This window comes from Anomaloglossus baeobatrachus, chromosome 11 (assembly GCF_048569485.1).
Source record: "Anomaloglossus baeobatrachus isolate aAnoBae1 chromosome 11, aAnoBae1.hap1, whole genome shotgun sequence".
NCBI lineage: Eukaryota > Metazoa > Chordata > Amphibia > Anura > Aromobatidae > Anomaloglossus > Anomaloglossus baeobatrachus.
The window spans coordinates 74,678,056-74,698,438 of NC_134363.1; the positions used below are offsets into that span (position 1 = coordinate 74,678,056).

General features: G+C 49.5%; 1 protein-coding gene and 1 long non-coding RNA gene across 3 annotated transcripts in view; one reads left to right on the forward strand and one right to left on the reverse strand.

Moving 5' to 3' along the window:
• Positions 1–20,383, reverse strand: part of LOC142256913 (sulfotransferase 2B1-like) — a 119,996-nt gene that overhangs the window by 15,751 nt on the left and 83,862 nt on the right. For both annotated transcript variants that reach the window (XM_075328902.1, XM_075328901.1), the window contains exons 4-6: positions 14,417–14,543; positions 14,127–14,221; positions 13,859–14,039 (exon numbers count right to left, since the gene is read on the reverse strand). In XM_075328902.1, the coding sequence (XP_075185017.1) occupies positions 13,859–14,039; positions 14,127–14,221; positions 14,417–14,543 (403 nt within the window). The remainder of the gene's footprint in view (positions 1–13,858; positions 14,040–14,126; positions 14,222–14,416; positions 14,544–20,383) is intronic.
• LOC142256915 (uncharacterized) lies at positions 4,143–4,756 on the forward strand. Its single transcript, XR_012727581.1, has 3 exons — positions 4,143–4,216; positions 4,302–4,396; positions 4,682–4,756. It is a non-coding gene; the product is annotated as an uncharacterized LOC142256915 (long non-coding RNA).

A 20,383-nucleotide genomic window follows, 5' to 3' on the forward strand; every position in this document is an offset into this window, starting at 1 on the left:
CTTTTTATTTTTTTCTTTTTTTCTCATCTTTTTTCGTTTTTCTCATCTTTTACTTCCTCTATTTTTTCCTTCTCTTATAAAAACTTCTTTAATTCATTTAATATTGTCATTCCGTTTTTTTCACTTTCTACTCTAATACATTTTATTATCTTCTTCTTTTCAGGCGCAGTGACCTTTGCACGATCGCACATCACAGGCGCAATAGTTATCACATGGATCCTCCTGACTGCCTCACGTTTATGGGGAGAAGTGAGCCCGCTCATGCGCGGTCATGTCCTTCACTACGGCCAGTCTGCGCCTGCGCCCGGCCCGTTTCTCCTCTTTCCCATTAGTCTCGGATGATCGCCGCTTGCGCATGCGCCGATCGGCCTTGGGGGCCCTTCTGCGCATGCGTGATCGAGCGTCCCACGGTGCGGTTCACAGACCGGATGTCCCGCCCCATAATCACCTGACGCCGCTCGGACTTATGGGCTGTCTGTGGACGCGGCAGGCGCATGCGCCGATGAACCTTATTGGTTTCTCCGCGCATGGGCAGCAAGCGCCACGGCAAGCCCTGACGTCACATATTTTGACTCACAGCTGATCCAGCTTGTATAAAAAGGCGGGTTTCCTCTCACCTTGTGCACCAGGTTGATTCACAAGGAGTTTGCTGTCCCCACCTATGCTCTTGAGATTTTCTCTTTTCCCAGGTACAGTTACGTCTATGGTCCTCCCTGACTTTCTTTTACTGTTGGTTATCTTCTATTCCTCACTTATCCTTTATTTCTAGGAATGTGACGAGCTCTACTTAAATCCTCTCATCTTTAATCTTTGTCAGCATACCAGGTGTGTTATAACGTTTTTGCATTTCCTTTTTCTCTTACTCTCTTTGCCCTTATGCTGTTGATCTGATATTATGATCTGTATGTACGTCTTTCAGGCAGCTTATTGCGATACATTGTAGTACTTCAACCCTCAGTGTGATTATTGTTCGTGGTGCCCATGAGAATTCAGCTTACTCCTAGGCGGTATGTATTACCGTGTAATATCTGAGATCCTCTACTAGAGATAATTGTATGCACACATTGATATATAAATCTTTTTATCTATAGTTCACTTATAGGATAACATCAGTCATAATACCAGCTATAAGGATTGCAGTACCACCAGCAGACTCATGTAGATCTGCATCTATGCACACTTGAGCGGTTTGTAGCTTCTTATATCATCACTAGAAGGTGGCCCGATTCTACGCATCGGGTATTCTAGAATTTACGTATTGTGTAGTTCATGTATGATTTTTGTTTTATATATATATATATATATATATATATATATATATAGATGTTGTTGTGTGTAGTTACCAAGTGTTTGTGTAGGGCGCTGTACATGTTCTGAGTGTCGCGGGGGGTGAGAGCGGTGTTGTATGTGTGTTGCGTGTGTTGCGTTGTTTGTGGAGCGCTGTGTGTCTGTAGCGTTGTGTGTGTGTGTGTGTTGTGCGGTTTGTGTGTGTGTGGTGTGTTTTGGGGGGAGGTATGTTTTGAGCAATGTGTGTGTTGTGCAGCATGTGCGTATATTTGTGTGTGCAGCGTTGTCTGTGTGTGTGGGTGTCTGTGTAGGGCGTTGTTTGTGATTCCTAGTGTGTGTGTGTTGTGCAGTGCGCGTGTGTGTGTGTGTTGGGGGGAGGTGTGCACCTCCCATCGTGCTCCATCCCCCATGCTGCGCACCCCCCATCGTGCTGCATCCCCCATGCTGCGCACTCCCAAACGTGCTCCATCCGCCATGCTGCGCACTCCCAAACGTGCTCCATCCGCCATGCTGTGCACTCCCAAACGTGCTCCATCCGGCATGCTGCGCACTCCCAAACGTGCTCCATCCGCCATGCTGCGCACTCCCAAACGTGCTCCATCCGCCATGCTGCACACTCCCAAACGTGCTCCATCCGCCATGCTGCGCACTCCCAAACGTGCTCCATCCGCCATGCTGCGCACTCCCAAACGTGCTCCATCCGCCATGCTGCGCACTCCCAAACGTGCTCCATCCGCCATGCTGCGCACTCCCAAACGTGCTCCATCCGCCATACTGCGCACTCCCCATCGTGCACCATCCGGCATGCTGCGCACTCCCAAACGTGCTCCATCCGTCATGCTGCGCACTCCCAAACGTGCTCCATCCGTCATGCTGCGCACTCCCAAACGTGCTCCATCCGCCATGCTGCGCACTCCCAAACGTGCTCCATCCGCCATGCTGCGCACCCCCCATCATGCTCCATCCGCTTGGGAGTGCGCAGCATGCCGGATGGTGCACGATGGGGAGTGCGCAGTATGGCGGATGGAGCACGTTTGGGAGTGCGCAGTATGGCGGATGGAGCACGTTTGGGAGTGCGCAGCATGGCGGATGGACCACGTTTGGGAGTGCGCAGCATGGCGGATGGACCACGTTTGGGAGTGCGCAGCATGGCGGATGGACCACGTTTGGGAGTGCGCAGCATGGCGGATGGAGCACGTTTGGGAGTGCGCAGCATGGCGGATGGAGCACGTTTGGGAGTGCGCAGCATGGCGGATGGAGCATGATGGGGGGTGTGCAGCATGGCGGATGGAGCACGTTTGGGAGTGCGCAGCATGGCGGATGGAGCACTTTTGGGAGTGTGCAGCATGGCGGATAGAGCACGATGGGGAGTGCGCAGCATGGCGGATGGAGCACGTTTGGGAGTGCGCAGCATGGGGGATGGAGCACGTTTGGGAGTGTGCAGCATGGCGGATAGAGCACGATGGGGAGTGCGCAGTATGGCGGATGGAGCACGTTTGGGAGTGCGCAGCATGGCGAATGGAGCACGTTTGGGAGTGTGCAGCATGGCGGATAGAGCACGATGGGGAGTGCGCAGCATGGCGGATGGAGCACGTTTGGGAGTGCGCAGCATGGGGGATGCAGCACGATGGGGAGTGCGCAGTATGGCGGATGGAGCACGTTTGCTCAGCCTCTCTCCTTCCAGCCTCCCTCAGCATCAGCCTCCCCCTCCCAGCCTTCCCCAAGATCAGCCTCTCTGCTCCCAGCCTCCTCCAGCACGCCGTGCTCCTCTGCCGACACTCACCCACACCCGATCGCATCCACTCACCCACACAACCGATCGCATCCACTCACCCACACAACCGATCGCATCCACTCACACACACAACCGATCGCATCCACTCACACACACAACCGATTGCATCCACTCACACACACAACCGATCGCATCCACTCACACACACCCGATCGCATACACTCACACACACAGACACTGACGATATTGCACATACGCGCTGATACTCACAACATCCGGGGATATCACATGCTTCTGGCCATGTGATCCTCCGTCAGGTCCTGGAAGCTCACAGCACAATATCGCCGCCGAGAAGCAAGCGATATCCCAGGATGTTGTGAGTATTTGGATGCGATGTGATGTGTGAGGTGTGTGTGAGTGTGATCTGATTTGTGTGTGTGCTGTTATGTTATGTATGTTCCGCAGCTGCAGGACCTTGATGTGTGGATGCGATGTGATGTGTGTGTGAGGTGTGTATGAGAGTGAGTGTGAGCCGGTGTACACTGGTAACTATGATACACATCGGGTAACTAAGGGACCTTAGTTACCCGATGTGTATAATGGTTACCAGCTTTCACGGCCTCCGTTAAGATCCCAGCATCGCAAGGTTATGTGTGGCGCTGCCGGGATCCTGACAGAGCCGGTGTAGAAGCAAGCGATATCCCAGCATGTTGTGATGTGTGAGGTGTGTGTGGATGTGATGTGTGGATGTGATGTGTGAGGTGTGTGTGAGAGTGAGTGTGATCTGATGTGTGTGTGTACTCACCTGGGAATCGGAGCCCCGTGTCAGTTAGGCCAGAGCGAGCGTGCATTGCGTGAGGGGGGCGGGGCCTGCAGAGAGCCGGGGCGAGAGGCCAATCCGTGTGGGGGGGCGGGGCCATGGCGAGCCCAGCGGCCAATCAGCTTTGTGTCACCGTAAGGACACAATTTCGGAGCATGACAGACAGACAGATAGACAGACAGATAGACAGACAGACAGACAGACAGACAGACAGACAGAATAAGGCAATTATATATATAGATAGGGTTGTCCTTTTTCTGGGGATACGCACCTTTGTACTTATATTTATTTATGATGTTAGGTCTCAATACGTGGACATCACGTTACCTCTGTATTCTGAGGAGGTCACCTAATTTTCAGTATATACCCTGTTGGTACGTATATTCTTTTATAGCACCATTCATGGTCTACGCAGCTGTATGACACCATACTACTTACTTTGTATATTTCTTATCACAGCACTATTTAGTGGATACCACAATACCTTTGGTCATCTGTGGAACAGGTGCCCTCATCCCCGTTTCTTGATATACTAATATTGATCAACGGCAAAGGTAGCTCTATCCAGATCTATTTTGGTTTCCTATGTTGTCACTCCATTTCTTTTTGTTCACCTCCTTTACTATTCTTCTCCCTCCTTTTTCTTATAATCCTTTTAGTTTTTTCTTGATCATGAATTCTATGACCTCGCTTCTGTATCTGTCACCATATCTCTGATTTTCCCTTGCCGCCTTTCCCTGTAGAGAAATAAAAAGGTTTTTTTCTCTCTATAGAAAATTTGCCCAGAAAGACATGTTGGGTTTCAATTTTTTCTAAAAGAATCTATGTCTACATTTTAGGCAAATTAATAAAGTCATATCAGGATCCCCTTTATGTGGGAGTCATACATATTCATCTTCTCTGATCATATAGGTACGTTTGCGTATTTATCTCAGTGTGGTTGTTTTCTCCTATGTTTATGTAAATTATGAAATATCAACATACTGTATATGGAATACATGACTCTTTATTTTCATGTCTTGTTTTAATTTTTTATTTTTATTTTTTGTTATTGGTACCTATCTTGTACATGATTCATCATTCTTATACATGTTACGGTTGTGTGATATCATGATTATGTCTTTATAAACATGTTCTTTTTTTCCTTTCTGTATACTTTCATTATAGACTTCTCTGACGAAGGCCTATAGACTGGGGCCGAAACGTTAGAAAAAAAGAGAATTGAATAATTTTGACCTTTGCACCAAAATAAAAAATAAGCAGATTATTTCACCAGCAGCATTTTGTCTCAGACTTTCATTTTGTGTGCCCGAGCTAATCTTGTTATATGGCTTAGAGGTTGACTTTCAGCATCTGGAAACTGTTGGCTACCAAAATGCTGCCTTTCCAACCTTTTTAACTGAGGATTTTCGAGACCTTATGCCCATCGCAGTGCCCGAAGAGCCGATGCCCAGGCGCCACTCCTCCAACAAAGGTGTGCACGCGCTACACCAGCATGTCGCACTAAACATCACTGATTCCTTGAGAAACTCTGTGTGACAGGGTGCATTTCACCACAGATAATTGGCCCAGTAAGCATGGACAGGGGCGTTACATGTCGCTGACTGGGCAATGGGTTACTGTGGGGAGAGATGGAGAAGGGTCTGCTGTACAAGTCTTGCCGTCCCCACGAGTTGTGTCAATCCTTCTTCTGTATGTAGAAGTTAATACACTGCTTCTGCCTCTTCAACCTCGTGTGGGTCCTCCACCTTGGCGCAAACCCTGTGTGGTCAGGCCACCCTTCCTTGTAACTGCGCACAAGGACTACCACACACCTCCTTACTATGCTGGCAGCAGAGCTCAATGCCATCAGGCGGTCAAAGGTTTACTTTGAAATGTATGGGAAATGTGAGTCACACCGCTGAGAAGTTGTGGACGGTTAGCTCTGGAGACCGAGTTTCATCAATGGTTGTCTCCACTCAACCAGCAGCCAGGGAAGGCCGGGTGCGACAATGATGCAAACATGGGTGCGGCCCTTCGCTGTGACAATGTGACACACGTGCCTTGTGTGGTTCACGTGTTGAACCTGGTTGTCCAGCAATTTTTAAAGCACTATCCTGGCCCACATGGCCTTCTGCAGAGAGCACGGTGTAACGCCTTCCTTGATCCACACACTCAGATGGGCTGTAAATGATAGGCTAGAGGGAAGCCACTCACCAAGCAGGACCCCTAGAACCCTGAAACCCTTTAACCCCTATACAGGGATTAGGAATTACACAGGGCCCAAGGTGATCAATACCTGTGGAAGGCTGCAGTTCCAGAGAATAGTAGTCAGGCAGGGTCAAAACATTAATTGAGGAACAGGAACAGAATGGGACGGCCAGGACTTAATCAGAAAACAAGCAGAGGTGAAATGCGGATCAGCCAACAAGGTACATAAACAGCAAGCAGGAAAAGTAGTCAGGTAACAAGCACACAAAATCATAAAACTGAACTGGGGGTAAAATTAACCAGAGGTTCATAGCTATGTCTGGCAGTGGTCTGCAGACAGGATGGGCATAAAAAAGGGTGTGGTGTCTTCCCATTGGTTGTAGCTGAATGATGGTATTTCATCTGTGAGATACCCACCAGCTACATTCAGCCAGAGATTCTGCATCTGTCAAGGTAATGCAGCCCAGTGGGTGAGCATAACCTGCGTCCACCTGCGCCGCTGGCATCGACTCCTCTCCCATCATCAGCACTATGCATGAAAGGAACACGTTGTCACCTGGCGACCGGAGTACAAATTGACGGAGCGGACTCCGTTGGTGACTTAACAGCCGTGTGCGGCAATGATGCAAACCTGGCTGCGGGCCATCGTCAGGGCAATGTGACACACGTGCCTTGTATGGCTCACGTGTTGAACCTAATTCTCCAGCAATTTTTAAAACACCATCCCGGCCTACATGGCCTTGTGCAGCCGGCACGCTCGCTATGTGCTCACTTCCATCGTGCGCACACAGCAGCTCAACAACTTTCATCACTCCGGAAGTCTTAGGGTCTGGCAGTTAAACGCCGGAAATGCGATGTTCCGACACGCAGGAATTGGAATCTGCACATGTTGCAGCGTGTGCGGCAGCACCGCAGAGCCCTGCTGCAATACGTTATGACATATAGCCTGGGATAACTTGATCCAGAGGTGGTGCAGATCACGCTGCTGGAGTGGTGTCAGATCAAGGACCTATGCACCCTGCTACACAGTTTACAAATGTCGACGAAGATGTTTAGCACTGGCAATGTCATTCTCAGCGTGACAATTCTGGTCATCTACATGATGGAGCACACTGTAATTATTATTCGGAGTCAGGTGTTGGGACAAGAGGAAGGGGAGGAAGTACAGGAGGAGTCATATGCGGAAGGGATAACAAGATCTACGAGGTCCAGATGGTCAGCGGCACCTATGCGGCAGTCATGGTGAGGGAGAGGGATTAACAAGGGCGCATAGTATCAGCAAAAAGTGTTGAGGAAAGTGCAGGAGCCCATGAAGAAATGGAGGACGAACTGGCGATGGGCATGGAAGACTCAGCAGATGAGTGAGAGCTTGCTCACATTTCGGTTGTGCGAGGTTGTGGGGAGAGGGCAGAGGAAGGAGGCACGATTCTCACCTCTCTGCCACCAACACACCAAGGACTTGGTCCTCCTGGATGCACAAGACACATGAGCGCCTTCTTGCTGCACTACCTACATGACCCTCGGATTGTACGAATTCGAAGTAATCCTGAATACTGGGTTGCCACACTGTTAGATCCCCGGTACAAGACAAAATTTGGCGAAATAATTCCTGCCATAGAAATGGACGCACGTATACAGGAGTATCTGCAGAATGTGGTACGCAATCTTAGATCTGCTTTTCCACTAAACACCAGTGCTGCACAGAGTGAATCTCAACGCTTTGTCATGGATAGGAGGAAATGGTCTTTTCCTTGTCCACATCGGAGGGACCGAGGGATGGCTGCTGTGCTGAGATGGCGTTGAGTACGGTGTCCCTGCAGAGTTGCACTTTTGGTCATATACCAAAATGAGTTGAAAAAGGACAGATGCTGGTGGAAAGGGGAACAGGTGTGTTGGAAAGGGGAAAAAAGTTTTGGTCCGTGGATTTGGTGGTTAAGCAAAAGTAACATTTGATGAAGAAACACCATCTGTTACAGTGGGACTGGCAGATTTGGATAAGGTGGTATATACTTTGTTACCGCTATATAACGAAAATTAATAAGAAAAGAAAGAGAAAGGTATATATCCCCATCAGCAGTCAGTGTCCACCGTGCTCCCAGTTGGAAAAGGAGAGGTTGGCAACTGGAAGGTTTGGTGGAGGATACAGAGCTGTGTGGCTATGAAACTAATAGTAGCCTGAACCGAGTTAGACGCCATTCGGATCTGGAGACTGGGAGCCCTGTTAGCGTCACAGGGTCCACATGCCCACCCAGCCCAGGAACTCCCTGTTAACAACACAGGAGCCATTGAGTACGCTGACCGTGTGCGTAGGGGCCACACCTGTGGACAGCAGGCGCATCATCAGCAGCAGGCCTGTTAATGCCACTGGGCTGCACAAGCAGGACTGGTAGGACAGGAGCTGGTCTTAACCATTCTGCGTTACCAACTGTGGTGGTGGCCTGCATCGACACCCTATCCCTGCCTACCTCTGGCCTAAAGCCGCAATGGGTTCAACACATGGAGGTGTGCTCTTTCGGAGCATAATAGAAGAATGCGCACCTCCTTGTTGGCTCCAGCCCCTTTTATAACCTGGGTCCGCCCCAAACCAGGGTGAACCACAATGAACCTCCTGGAGACAAAAGTAGAGTGACACGTCATGAGTGGCATAACTAGCGTCCTATTTGGAACCGCAACTTCAATGATGACCTCATGGCTGCCATGACCCAAACACCTCACCAGTCATCGTCTGACCATCAATAATGCGGTGACAAGTCATAGGGGTGGGCCTCTGCAAGCCATTTGGGAGGACACCTGATGCCCTGTGGTCTATATGGGACCCCCACATCAGGGGCAGGGCCAAAGAGTTCATTACCGGACCTAGTCTCTGATGCAGTAAGTGCCTGAGCATGCTCAGTAGCATGAAATACAGTCTCTGAAAAAAGACTATCAGCTTTAGCATGGTGTCTAGGCACAAAACAGGACTTAGACCCGGCACGGAATGCAAGCACCTGTGCAAAGAGGCTTTTCACACTTAGTGTGGGAGCATGCGCTGTATCCCGAAATGAAGACTTAGCGTCAGGAATGGCACAGTCCGGCTGAGCATACTCACTAGGCGAAACACTGTAGTTAGGCTGCAGCTGGGGTAAATCGGCACACGCATGCGCACTACCTGCCTCTCCACACTTAGACGTGGAGGAGAAATTGCTCTTCGGGTGTGAACTTGGAGATGCTGTCTATGAACAGAAGGAAAAGCTAAAGGAAGCCTCACTTTCTATCCCTCCGAATTATCAAATGCAGCAATGAATTCCCTGAGTTTGCTATAACATTAGCGTAGCAAAATGTGCATGAGGGTGTCATGTACAGTTGCTAGAAATAGCTTGGCACCAGTGGGGCACTAATGGAATACAACAGCCAGTTCTATGATGCCACTAAATGGCAGTATTTTTTGCTATCATAGCTTATTAAAAACAGAGCAGGAGGGTGTCATGCACAGGTGCTGCACATAGATTTGCACTAGTGTGACTAGACAAAAGTCCAATAGCCACGTTTAGGATGCCACTAGGTACACTGACTGTTTGCTAGTATAATGGCTTAGTTAAAAAGAGTTGGAGTGTGCAATGCAGGCAGACATGCTGCAAATATCTTTCCACTAGTTTGACTACACAAAAGTACAATAGCCACGTTTAGGATGCCACTAGGTACACTGACTGTTTGCTAGTATAATGGCTTAGTTAAAAAGAGTTGGAGTGTGCAATGCAGGCAGACGTGCTGCAAATATCTTTCCACTAGTGTGACTACACAAAAGTACAATAGTCACGTTTAGGATGCCACTAGGTACACTGACTGTTTGCTAGTATAATGGCTTAGTTAAAAAGAGTTGGAGTGTGCAATGCAGGCAGACGTGCTGCAAATATCTTTCCACTAGTGTGACTACACAAAAGTACAATAGCCACGTTTAGGATGCCACTAGGTACACTGACTGTTTGCTAGTATAATGGCTTAGTTAAAAAGAGTTGGAGTGTGCAATGCAGGCAGACGTGCTGCAAATATCTTTCCACTAGTGGGACTACACAAAAGTACAATAGCCACGTTTAGGATGCCACTAGGTACACTGACTGTTTGCTAGTATAATGGCTTAGTTAAAAAGAGTTGGAGTGTGCAATGCAGGCAGACATGCTGCAAATATCTTTCCACTAGTTTGACTACACAAAAGTACAATGGCCACGTTTAGGATGCCACTAGGTACACTGACTGTTTGCTAGTATAATGGCTTAGTTAAAAAGAGTTGGAGTGTGCAATGCAGGCAGACGTGCTGCAAATATCTTTCCACTAGTGTGACTACACAAAAGTACAATAGCCACGTTTAGGATGCCACTAGGTACACTGACTGTTTGCTAGTATAATGGCTTAGTTAAAAAAGTTTGAGTGTGCAATGCAGGCAGACATGCTGCAAATATCTTTCCACTAGTTTGACTACACAAAAGTACAATGGCCACGTTTAGGATGCCACTAGGTACACTGACTGTTTGCTAGTATAATGGCTTAGTTAAAAAGAGTTGGAGTGTGCAATGCAGGCAGACGTGCTGCAAATATCTTTCCACTAGTGTGACTACACAAAAGTCCAATAGCCACGTTTAGGATGCCACTAGGTACACTGAGTGTTTGCTAGTATAATGGCTTAGTTATAATGAGTTGGAGTGTGCAGAGGACAGGAGGGTACAGTGCCAGGATTGTGGGGATCTGGGTAGAGGAATGGAAGCCTGCCTTTCTATTCCCTCCTAATGGGGAAATGCAGCGACGAAATCCCTGACCTTGGCTACACAGACGCTGTCTCTGTTTTCAGGACCTGTCACCTATGGCTCTGACCCTGCCGGTTTGAGCCCTTAAAAGGACTGATAGAAAGTGCTCTCCCTAAGCTGTCTAGCGCTGTGTATGGAACGCATACAGCTGTATCAGCGATAGGACAAAGGACGGAGCTGCTGTCTGATGTCTGACACCCATGACGCAGAAGAGATAATGGCGTCCGGACGGGCAGATACTCGTTTTTATAATGCAGGGACATGTGACATGGACATCCTATCACACATGCCGTTGCTTCTCTGGCTAAAAGTCCACTTAGCTGTGTGTCTGTCTGGGATTGGCTGACATGCTGGCCCGCCCCACTACACGCGCGCGCTTAGGGAAGGAAGACAAGGAAAAAAAAAAAAAATGGCGATCGCCATTATACAAACAGCAGTGATCTGAAGGCGCTGTTCCCGCACACTATACACTGAAATGTCATAATAGTGTGAGTCACAGAGTGACTTACACTATTACATCGGAAAGCCAGCTAGGAATTAGCTGTTTTTTTGCTGCTAGAACCATTCTCGAACGTTTCTAGAACTATCGAGCTTTTGCAAAAAGCTCGAGTTCTAGTTCGATCTAGAACAGGCCCCAAAATCACCCGAGCCTAGAACTGGAGAACCTCGAACCGCGAACCGCGCTCAACTCTACTTGGGACTTGGCCCCAGGAGCTCCATTCTATATGACAGAGGCTTTACCATTCAGCCAAGGTTAAAGTGATGCTGGATGGCGATATTTCTTGGCTATGATATTAACCATACAACAGTCAGTGTGTCTAAAAGTCCTTCTGATTTTCCTTCTGATGTCTGAAAAAAGTCAAACATCAATTGAATTTGGCTTGGAGGAAAATCAGTGCAAAAGTCTCAATGAGTTTGAATGGAAACATTTGGCATTCTTCCCTCTACCCATAGAGAACACATGAACGATAAACTAAATCAGAGTGTTCTTGTATTTTACATTACATAAAATCTATAGACGGACCAGTCATTTAAAGCAAATCACTGAATTAGGGTGCAGTGTGATGGTTGGATAAATCGGAGAAACATTGGAGTGCAGTGACGGACTGGATGGTGGGTCTCTCTACCGGAACGTGACAGCTTCATGTATTTTTATGCAGCTGTCCCGCTTGGGTCATGACAGCCGCCAGCCAGTCTATTGTGCACTGTGCTCCGATTTATACTGCCTTCTGACTCTGCTCCCTTACTTTGACATATAAACACCAATGGAGAAATGAAAAATGTTATGGGTCACACAACTGACTTCTAGAGTAAAGTTAACATTTCATGTTTCTGCTTAGTCTGTGCCCTGAAATGTCAGACTGAATCAACATTTCTTTTTAATACATTATCTTGTAAATGAAATGGAGTCACTAAAAACTTCAACTTACCTTGAAAAAATAAACCCTCCTATGGCCATGTTGATGAACAAAAAAGAGGAAATAAACAACAAAACTGAGAGTGTCAAGAAGGGACAAAGATTACGTTGCTTTCGATTTGAATTTTTTTTTTCACAAGTAACAAATGTAGTCCACATAGTTAACTATCTGCTATCACCTACAAAGTTATTGGGGCTGATTAATTGAGACGCCTTTATTAATGAAGGGCTTGCTGGAGTATGATGCACCAACTGCACCAAGAGGTTCACGCCACTGAATAAATCCAGCACAGCTCCATCGTGCGTTATCATAAATACTACTCCAGTCAGGGACTGGAATAACATTTCTGGCAAAAGAAAATCAAAAAAGTTTGTAGAATTTGACAGATGTATTCATGCCCCATCCTAGCTTGGCCCTGCCTATTTTGATGGAGTCGATAGAAACTGGCATGAAAAAAACAAATTTTGCAACATTTTTGAACATGTCTACGTTTCATCAAATATTTGTGTGGTACCCCTGAGGCTTCAGTCGCCACAGAGGTATGACACCTCATCAGACATGGCAAGGGCGTAATTATACCCTAAACCAGGCTGGGGTGGTGGAGTCTTAGGAGTGGGAACACAATAGTACAAATGGGAACACAGTGTGAAATGTGGAGTGGGAGAGTGAAGAGCAGTGGAGGAGCAAAGACCTGCGGCCTGTAGCTGGTGCAGCTCGACCCGGGCACAGACAGAAATGATCCTAGAGACCATGGGAGCTAACCTCTCATGGCCTTGTTCCACATATAATCTATGGGTGGAAGGACTTGGCTGCAACACGGGGACTGGTCCCTAGGCTAGAGGAGAAACACCTACGGGCTCCGCTAGCAAAACCAGAGGCTGAGATGACTTCAAGCACCGCATCTACACTGCACACGACTTCGCTGGAAGGTGACCCAAAAGGACTGAGGGATAGAGCTTCACGCTACCCACACAGGGTCCATGGGCACTGGCACAGGGTTCAGTGAGTGAGGGCGCAAGGCAGGAGGGCGAAGCAAGCACAGAGATGACCAGGGAAGGTACACTTAAGAACGGTGCACCAGATTCGACCTCTGAACTACCCGGGATCGGCTGGAGCCCATCACCGTGGAACCCAGCACTCCAAAGGCGGTCACTAGCATTTCATGTTACCTTGAAACCTGCTACAGTGAGTAAAAACCTTGAGACTACATCCATGTGTCGCTTCGTTATTCGCCATAGCCCGCCTGCCATCATAGACTACTACCACCCCCATCAACCCTGGGGCCCAGCTCTACCTGTGGAGAGCTACACCATCTAAGCTACTTCACCATCTGCCCCGAGGAGCTCCATCCCGCAGCGGAGGCACCTAACTTGCCACATACCACAGGTGGCATCTCGAATAAACTATCATCATCCCCTTCATATTCTCTAAACTACACCGCCGGGATCATGGAGCCGGGCCATGCCACCGTGGCACCCCAGATCCAGAACCGGCGCCCGGTAACGAGTCACCCCACGGCCCTGGTGCGGGCGTGTCATTTGCAACTCTTTAAAAGTGTTTTACACTAGTTTTATGGCACTTCAATGAATGGCCCCCATTGACTGCAATGTGTTAGAAGAATTAAAGTTACCTTTACGCATGAAGGATCCTTTTGTTTGGTCTAGTACATCAGCTGGCATTTGACTCCAATTTGACATTATATTTTCCTTCATGGATTTGAAGGTTGAATATTTGACAACTAAGTCAATCTGTGCATCATCTAATTCCTGTCCTAAGAATTTACAGAGTCTCACCACGCAGCCACGGAGATCCTGAAAAAAATGATGATCAGGGGTATAAATGCCAGAGACGTATGTGATTGGGCATCAAAACCCAACTGACGCTTCATGTTGTCCTACCTGTAAGAGCTCCTCGTATGTAACAAAGAGGAATCTGCTGTCATCTTTCATTGTCATCCAACCCTTTACATGTTCAAACCAAGATCCAAACAGGACTGAAAGACAATGGTTTAGTTTTAAGTGGTGAAGTTAAGTACACTTCCTGCACCTAAATAGCAAGACGTGGACAGGACGATGCCTACAGATAAATAATGTCGCTCTCCTACTTTACTAGGTCTATAGTAGTATCATAGACGTCTCTCAAATAATGACTTTTTCTAATAATATTTTCCCTTAAGAAAATATATTACCTTGCCCCTGAATAAAGTCATCTATAAATTTCTCAAAATCTTCAGCTGCTTCGAAGATACTCAGAATCTTGGTGAAATGAAACATAGACACAATAATGTCTTTTGGATTTCTCATTGTGTAGACAATCTGAAAAAAAGTAGCACAGGATAAGAAAGTGCATTTCATACCACAATACTACAAGTTATTTTTATTTTATAAAACTGTGATTAACTCTGAGTTTTAAAATACACAATACCACATATATAGTCATTTTATACGATGTAGATTAACTTCATATTGTTGGGGGCCATCATACCGCCTGGAGGGCTGCGGGGGCCTCATTCTTTGAAGAAAGAGAAATTGTGAGGGCATCTAACTGCATGTGGGGGGCTCTGGAGGCCATGATGCTGTGTGAGGGCCATGATATTGTCTGTGGGGGATGGTGGATGTGAGGGCCATGGTCCTGTAGGAAGGCTGTTGGGGGCATCATACTGTGGGTGGGGCATCATACTGTGGGCGAGGGGGCTGTGATGACACCATATTGTTGAAAGTAGATGGGAGCAGCTGTAGAGGCTAACATACTGCATGTGTGGGGGGCTGTGTAGGTCATGATATTGTGTGGGGGAGACTGAGGGAAATGGTACTGACAGTGTGGGAGGGGATGTCCGTTATAAAGTGTGTGGGGGCAGCATACTGTGGTCTATGGGGCATCATACCATGTGGAGGGCATTTTTGGAGCATCACACTGTGTTGGGTGTACTGTGGTAGGCATTATATTGTGTAGGGCACTTCAGTGGTATCACATTGAGTTGGAGGCCTATGTGGTCATAATATTGTGTTGGGGTCTCTGCATAGATAGATGCATTGTGGGTACAGTAACAGTATCATACTTTGCTTGGGGCACTGTACAGTACCATACTATGTATGTGGGGGGAACTGTGGGAGCACAATGTAGAGTGGAAATCACTGTTATGGTATCCTACTGTGTGTGGAGGGCATTTTAGGGACATCATAATTTAAGAGTGCCACAAAAGGGGTAACATAGTGGGTGAGAACATTAAGAGGCTTCAGTAGGGGCACAATTACCATGCGGATCTGTCACCTAATTCGTATAGATTAATAAACAGATCTCTTAGACCTGAAAGGCTGGCTTATATACTTTCAAAATTTATGTAAAAATGGGTCTATAATCCTGGTATTAAGATAAGCTTTATAAGGCTATGTGCACACAGTGCGTTTTTCGCAGTGTTTTTGCGCGTTTTTCGGGTGCGTTTTTGGCCTCAAAACTGCATGACTTTGCTTCCCCAGCAAAGTCTATGAGTTTTCATTTTTGCTGTCCGTACACAACTTTTTTTTTAAGCTGCGTTTTTTAGCTTAATAAAAAAAACTGGACATGTCAATTCTTTCCTGCGTTTTTCTGCGTTTTCCCCCCATGCAATGCATTGGAAAAACGCAGAGATCAAAAACGCAGCAAAAACACACCAAAACGCATTTTTTTGCCGTGGGTGCGTTAGCTCTGAGAAAGGATCAAAACACCAGAGTGTAAGGGGTACTTTACACGCTGCAACATCGCTAGCATCGGCTAGCGATGTCCAGCGCGATAGTACCCGCCCCTGTCGCACATGCAATATGTGGTGATTGCTGCTGTAGCGAACATTATCGCTACGGCAGCTTCACATGCACATACCTGCTCGGTGACGTCGAGGTGACTGCCGAACTATGCCTCCTTCAAGGGGGAGGTGCGTGCCGCGTCGTCACTAATTGGCCAGCCAATAGAAGCGGAGGGGCGGAGATGAGCGGGACATAACATCCCGCCCACCTTCTCCCTTCCACATTGCCGTCAGGACGCAGGTAAGGAGATGTTTGTCGCTCCTGCGGGTTTACACACAGCGATGTGTGCTGCCACAGGAGCGACAAACAACATGGTACCTGCGGTCGACCCGACATTATGAAAATGACCGACGCTACACAAATCACCGATTTTCAACGCTTTTGCGATCGTTTATCGGCGCATCTAGGATTTACACGTTGCGATGTCGCCTACCGGCACCGGATGTGAGTCACTAACGACGTGACCCCGATGATATTTCGGAAGCGATGTCGCAACGTGTAAAGCCCCCCTAAGAGTAATACAGAGGACAGGAAACTTGGGTTTAAAGCGCTACTCTGGATGAAAAGCATACACTGCAGTGGTGGTGCATTAAAGGAGTCTCTCCCACTGCTCATAAATAAGAATCTATTTGGACCACACAGAATATACAGTAATGTGCCAAAGTTTTAGACAGGTATACAAAAAATGCTGCAAAGTAAGAGTCATTTCAAAGCTAAGTGAAAATACCATATTTTCCGGCGTATAAGATGACTTTTTAACCCCTGAAAAACATCTCAAAAGTCGGGGGTCGTCTTAAATGCCAGGTATCATCTTATAGGGTGTATAATTAGATACCATACTGTATTTTTCGGATTATAAGTGGCTGTCTGTGGGCGGGCGGGCAGCTGCCTCTCTCTGCGGGCGGCTCTCTGGACGGCTGGCTGTCTCTTCGTGCGGGCGTCCGGCTGGCTGCCTCTCCGTGCAGGTGGCCAGCTAGCTAGCTGTGCTGGCAGCGGAAGCTGCGGTGGCTGTACGGCGAATGTCCCAGATGCTCTGGCTTCAAATCATGGCGCCCAGAGTCAGCGCGTGCGCAGATAGAGCTCTCATCTGAGAGCTCCATCAGCACACTCGCTGCTTCGGGCACTATTTCTTTGAAGCGCGGACCGCCAACACAGCATCTGGGACACCTGTCTGCTCCACACAGCCAGCACAGCTTCCGCTACCTTGCACAGACCCACCGCTGCCATGCACAGACCCACCGCTGCCATGCACAGACCCCACCAGCACTGCCCCTGCCTCCTGTGACCTCGCTTCCTCACCGCTGCCCCCCCTCATCGGACCCCCATTTTTTTTACTATTTTTTTATCCCTAAATTTGGCGGTCGTCTTATACGCCCAGTCATCTTATATGCCGGAAAATATGGTAGTTTATTTTTACTCAATAAATGAAAAACCCCTGTGGGTGTGCTATTCAATGCTCAATATCATCGTCAAGGATGCATGTACTTGTCTATTGTCACTGCCTCCGAAACCGGGTTTAGGCTCAGTGCACATGATCAGATGTCAGCGCACTTACGGTCATGCATCCTAGACGTCTCTGAAGCCGCGATGCATATGTCGCGGGCGGGGAGGGCGCCGCCGCCGCTGCGCGCTCGCTAACGTGCGATGGCTGCTCGGTGGCTCGAGCGGTGGACCGGATGCCGGGGACTCAAGCGGCGCTCCTCGCCCGTGAGTGAAAGGGGGTAGTTTGGTTTGGGGATTTTGTCCGTGACGCCACCCACGGTTTGTGGTGAGGTTGGCGCACCACCGCTGCTGGTGACGGGGATCCCGGGATCGATGGCTGGGAGCAGCTGGGATGTTGTTTCCCCCTCCGTGGGTAGGGGTTGGTTGTCCCAGGGCCCGGTGAGATGACGGGTAGGCAGGGTCGGGAAGATGCAGGGTCGCTTGGACTGCGCAGCGCGGTGCCAGATGGCACGGTTGTATTCACTCAGCCACAAAGATATGCAAAGTCTCTGGTAAAACAAACGGCTGGATGGACGGGTCCCGCAACCGGCTGCTGTAGTTTCTCCCGGACGGTTGGTGGTGGCTGTCTTTTCCTGCACCTGTGTGTTTGTTCGGTCCCGGTGGATTCCCACCGGTAACCCACTCCCCAGCGTGTTTATGTGCCAGAGGAGCCCTTTTGCCCACAGGCTCTGGCCCTTGGAACTCTAGCTGTGGCGGTAGCTGTATTTCCTTTTGCTGGTTGGACGGTTGCCTTCAATCGGGTCTTGGCTGTTAGGAAACCCCTGGGGTTCCGATCACTGACGTATTTGACCTCTAATGGCGACTCCAAGCCTGGTCGGGGTCCGTAGGCCCTGCCTGTGTGTGCTGGCTTCACTTCGCTCCCCGGTTCGGTACCAGCGGGCCACCACCCGTCCCCGGTCCTACGGTTCCGCGTTGATCTGCCTCTCCTGCAGACGGCCACCACCGTCTGCCAACCTTGCTCTTGGTGCCCGGGCCACACACCCGTACACGGTCAGATTGCTCCTCCACTACCACTTCACTCTTCCACTTCCCTAACTGATCTCTGAACTGCCTTCCTTTTCCTGCCTCCAGGACTGTGAACTCCTCAGTGGGTGGGGCCAACCGCCTGGCTCCAGCCCACCTGGTGTGGACATCAGCCCCTGGAGGGAGGCAACAAGGATTTTGTGTCTGGCTGATGTGCCTGTCCCGGGGTGGGGGTGCGAGTTGTAGTACCTGTGACGACCTGGCTAGTCCAGGGCACCACATTCCCCCTTGGTTAAATGCAGACCGTCTGCGGGCTGCCCGTCCATCCCCGGTTTTATTTTTCTTGTCAACTGTAAAAGATAAATAACATTTAAACTTTTCAACATATGCATACTTGTAAGGACACTTGAACGTTGCAAACAATCATATTTACATTTTTATTAAGAACGGACGGCTTCCATTCTCCCACCCAAGCAACCTGGCCCTGATGCTGCCCCTAAGAAAATGGGCAGCACCCCTTGACCCCAGTCCAGATCCAGGCTGCCCGAGCGGGAACGGGTACGGTGTCTCGCACCCGGTCACTTCAGGGCACCCCACGTCCATGGGGGACCCCTGATCCCCGGAGGATCGCCACCGGTTGCGGTAGTGGCGGGCCTGGGCCATCTGTTTCCTCCAGGCCCATCCTCCAAATCAGCCTCTCCGGAGGCGGCAACGGAAAGCATACCCCAACATATTTACAATCCCACCAGTTCGTGGGTGCCCTGCTAGTTCTCAGGCATGTTCATAAGCAGTTTCTTATGCACGGTGGGGGGTGTAATTAATGGTTAATCAAGGGCCAAAAACTCCAGTCCCAACGGGGACGGTTCTCTCAGGGCGGATAATCAGATGAGTTACTCGGTTTGATTCACAGTCATTCACTTAAAACAGGTCAACAGTACTGGTGGTCCCAACGGGGACAACGGTGCAATGGAGGGACCGCTGCTTTATTTCAGATCCACATCGCAGGTCGGATGAGGGGGCTGGGCCGGTTCTTGGTCCTCCTGGCCTCCTCTCAACTTGGCATCCAGGGCAAACCAGCCCCTCTCCCCACAGTGCCACGTGTACGTTACCAGATCGCCTGGGAGCAGGTTACGGACCGGGTGGCCCTCTGGCAGATGGGCATTAACATCCCGGCGGGCCACAAACACCTCGGCCTCCAGGCCCGGCTCAAAAATAAATCCATACCCCCGGCGGATGTCAAATCTTCTTACTTGCCCCTCGTGGATCGGGCCCCGTACCCGGAAGGTGGCTCTGCGGAGGTTCTCTTTTTCTTGTATGGTCCGGGCTATCAGCTCAGCCTTCCGCTTCTCCCTCTCCGCAATCTCTCGGCCCAGGGGGGGCCGGTTCCCTGTCCCAGTAAGGGGCAGCTGCTTGCCCCTGTGCGCGGGTCGGGCCCCGCGGGACTTTCACTACACTGCCTACTACTGGCCCCCTCGGTGGAAGATCCCGCGGAGACATGGCCTGGGGCGCTGCCTCGCAGCAACGACCTGGCGCAGCCTCAGCCGAGGCGTGGGGGATGGGTACAGGGGTCCTCTCCAGCTTGACCTCCGCCTCCTCCTGCACGGGACGGATCACCGGAGCCGGGACGGGACTAGGCACGGTCACTTCTGGTGCCACCGGTAAGTCTTCGCAGATGGATGAGGCCTTTGTGAGCTTCCAGGGAAGCGGCTCGGGGCGTCTGCGGGCTTCAGCTGCAGGTTGGTCTGCTTGGGCGGACGGGCAGGGTTCCGCTACCGGTTGTAGGGGTAGCAGGCCTAGTGGCGGGGCAGCAGCAGCCAACATGGGTAGCGGGGGAGGCAGCAGGGTGAGCGGGCGCAGACCGGGCCCCTCAGCCGCAACGACCGATCCTGTAGGAACACAGGGGCGTGGGT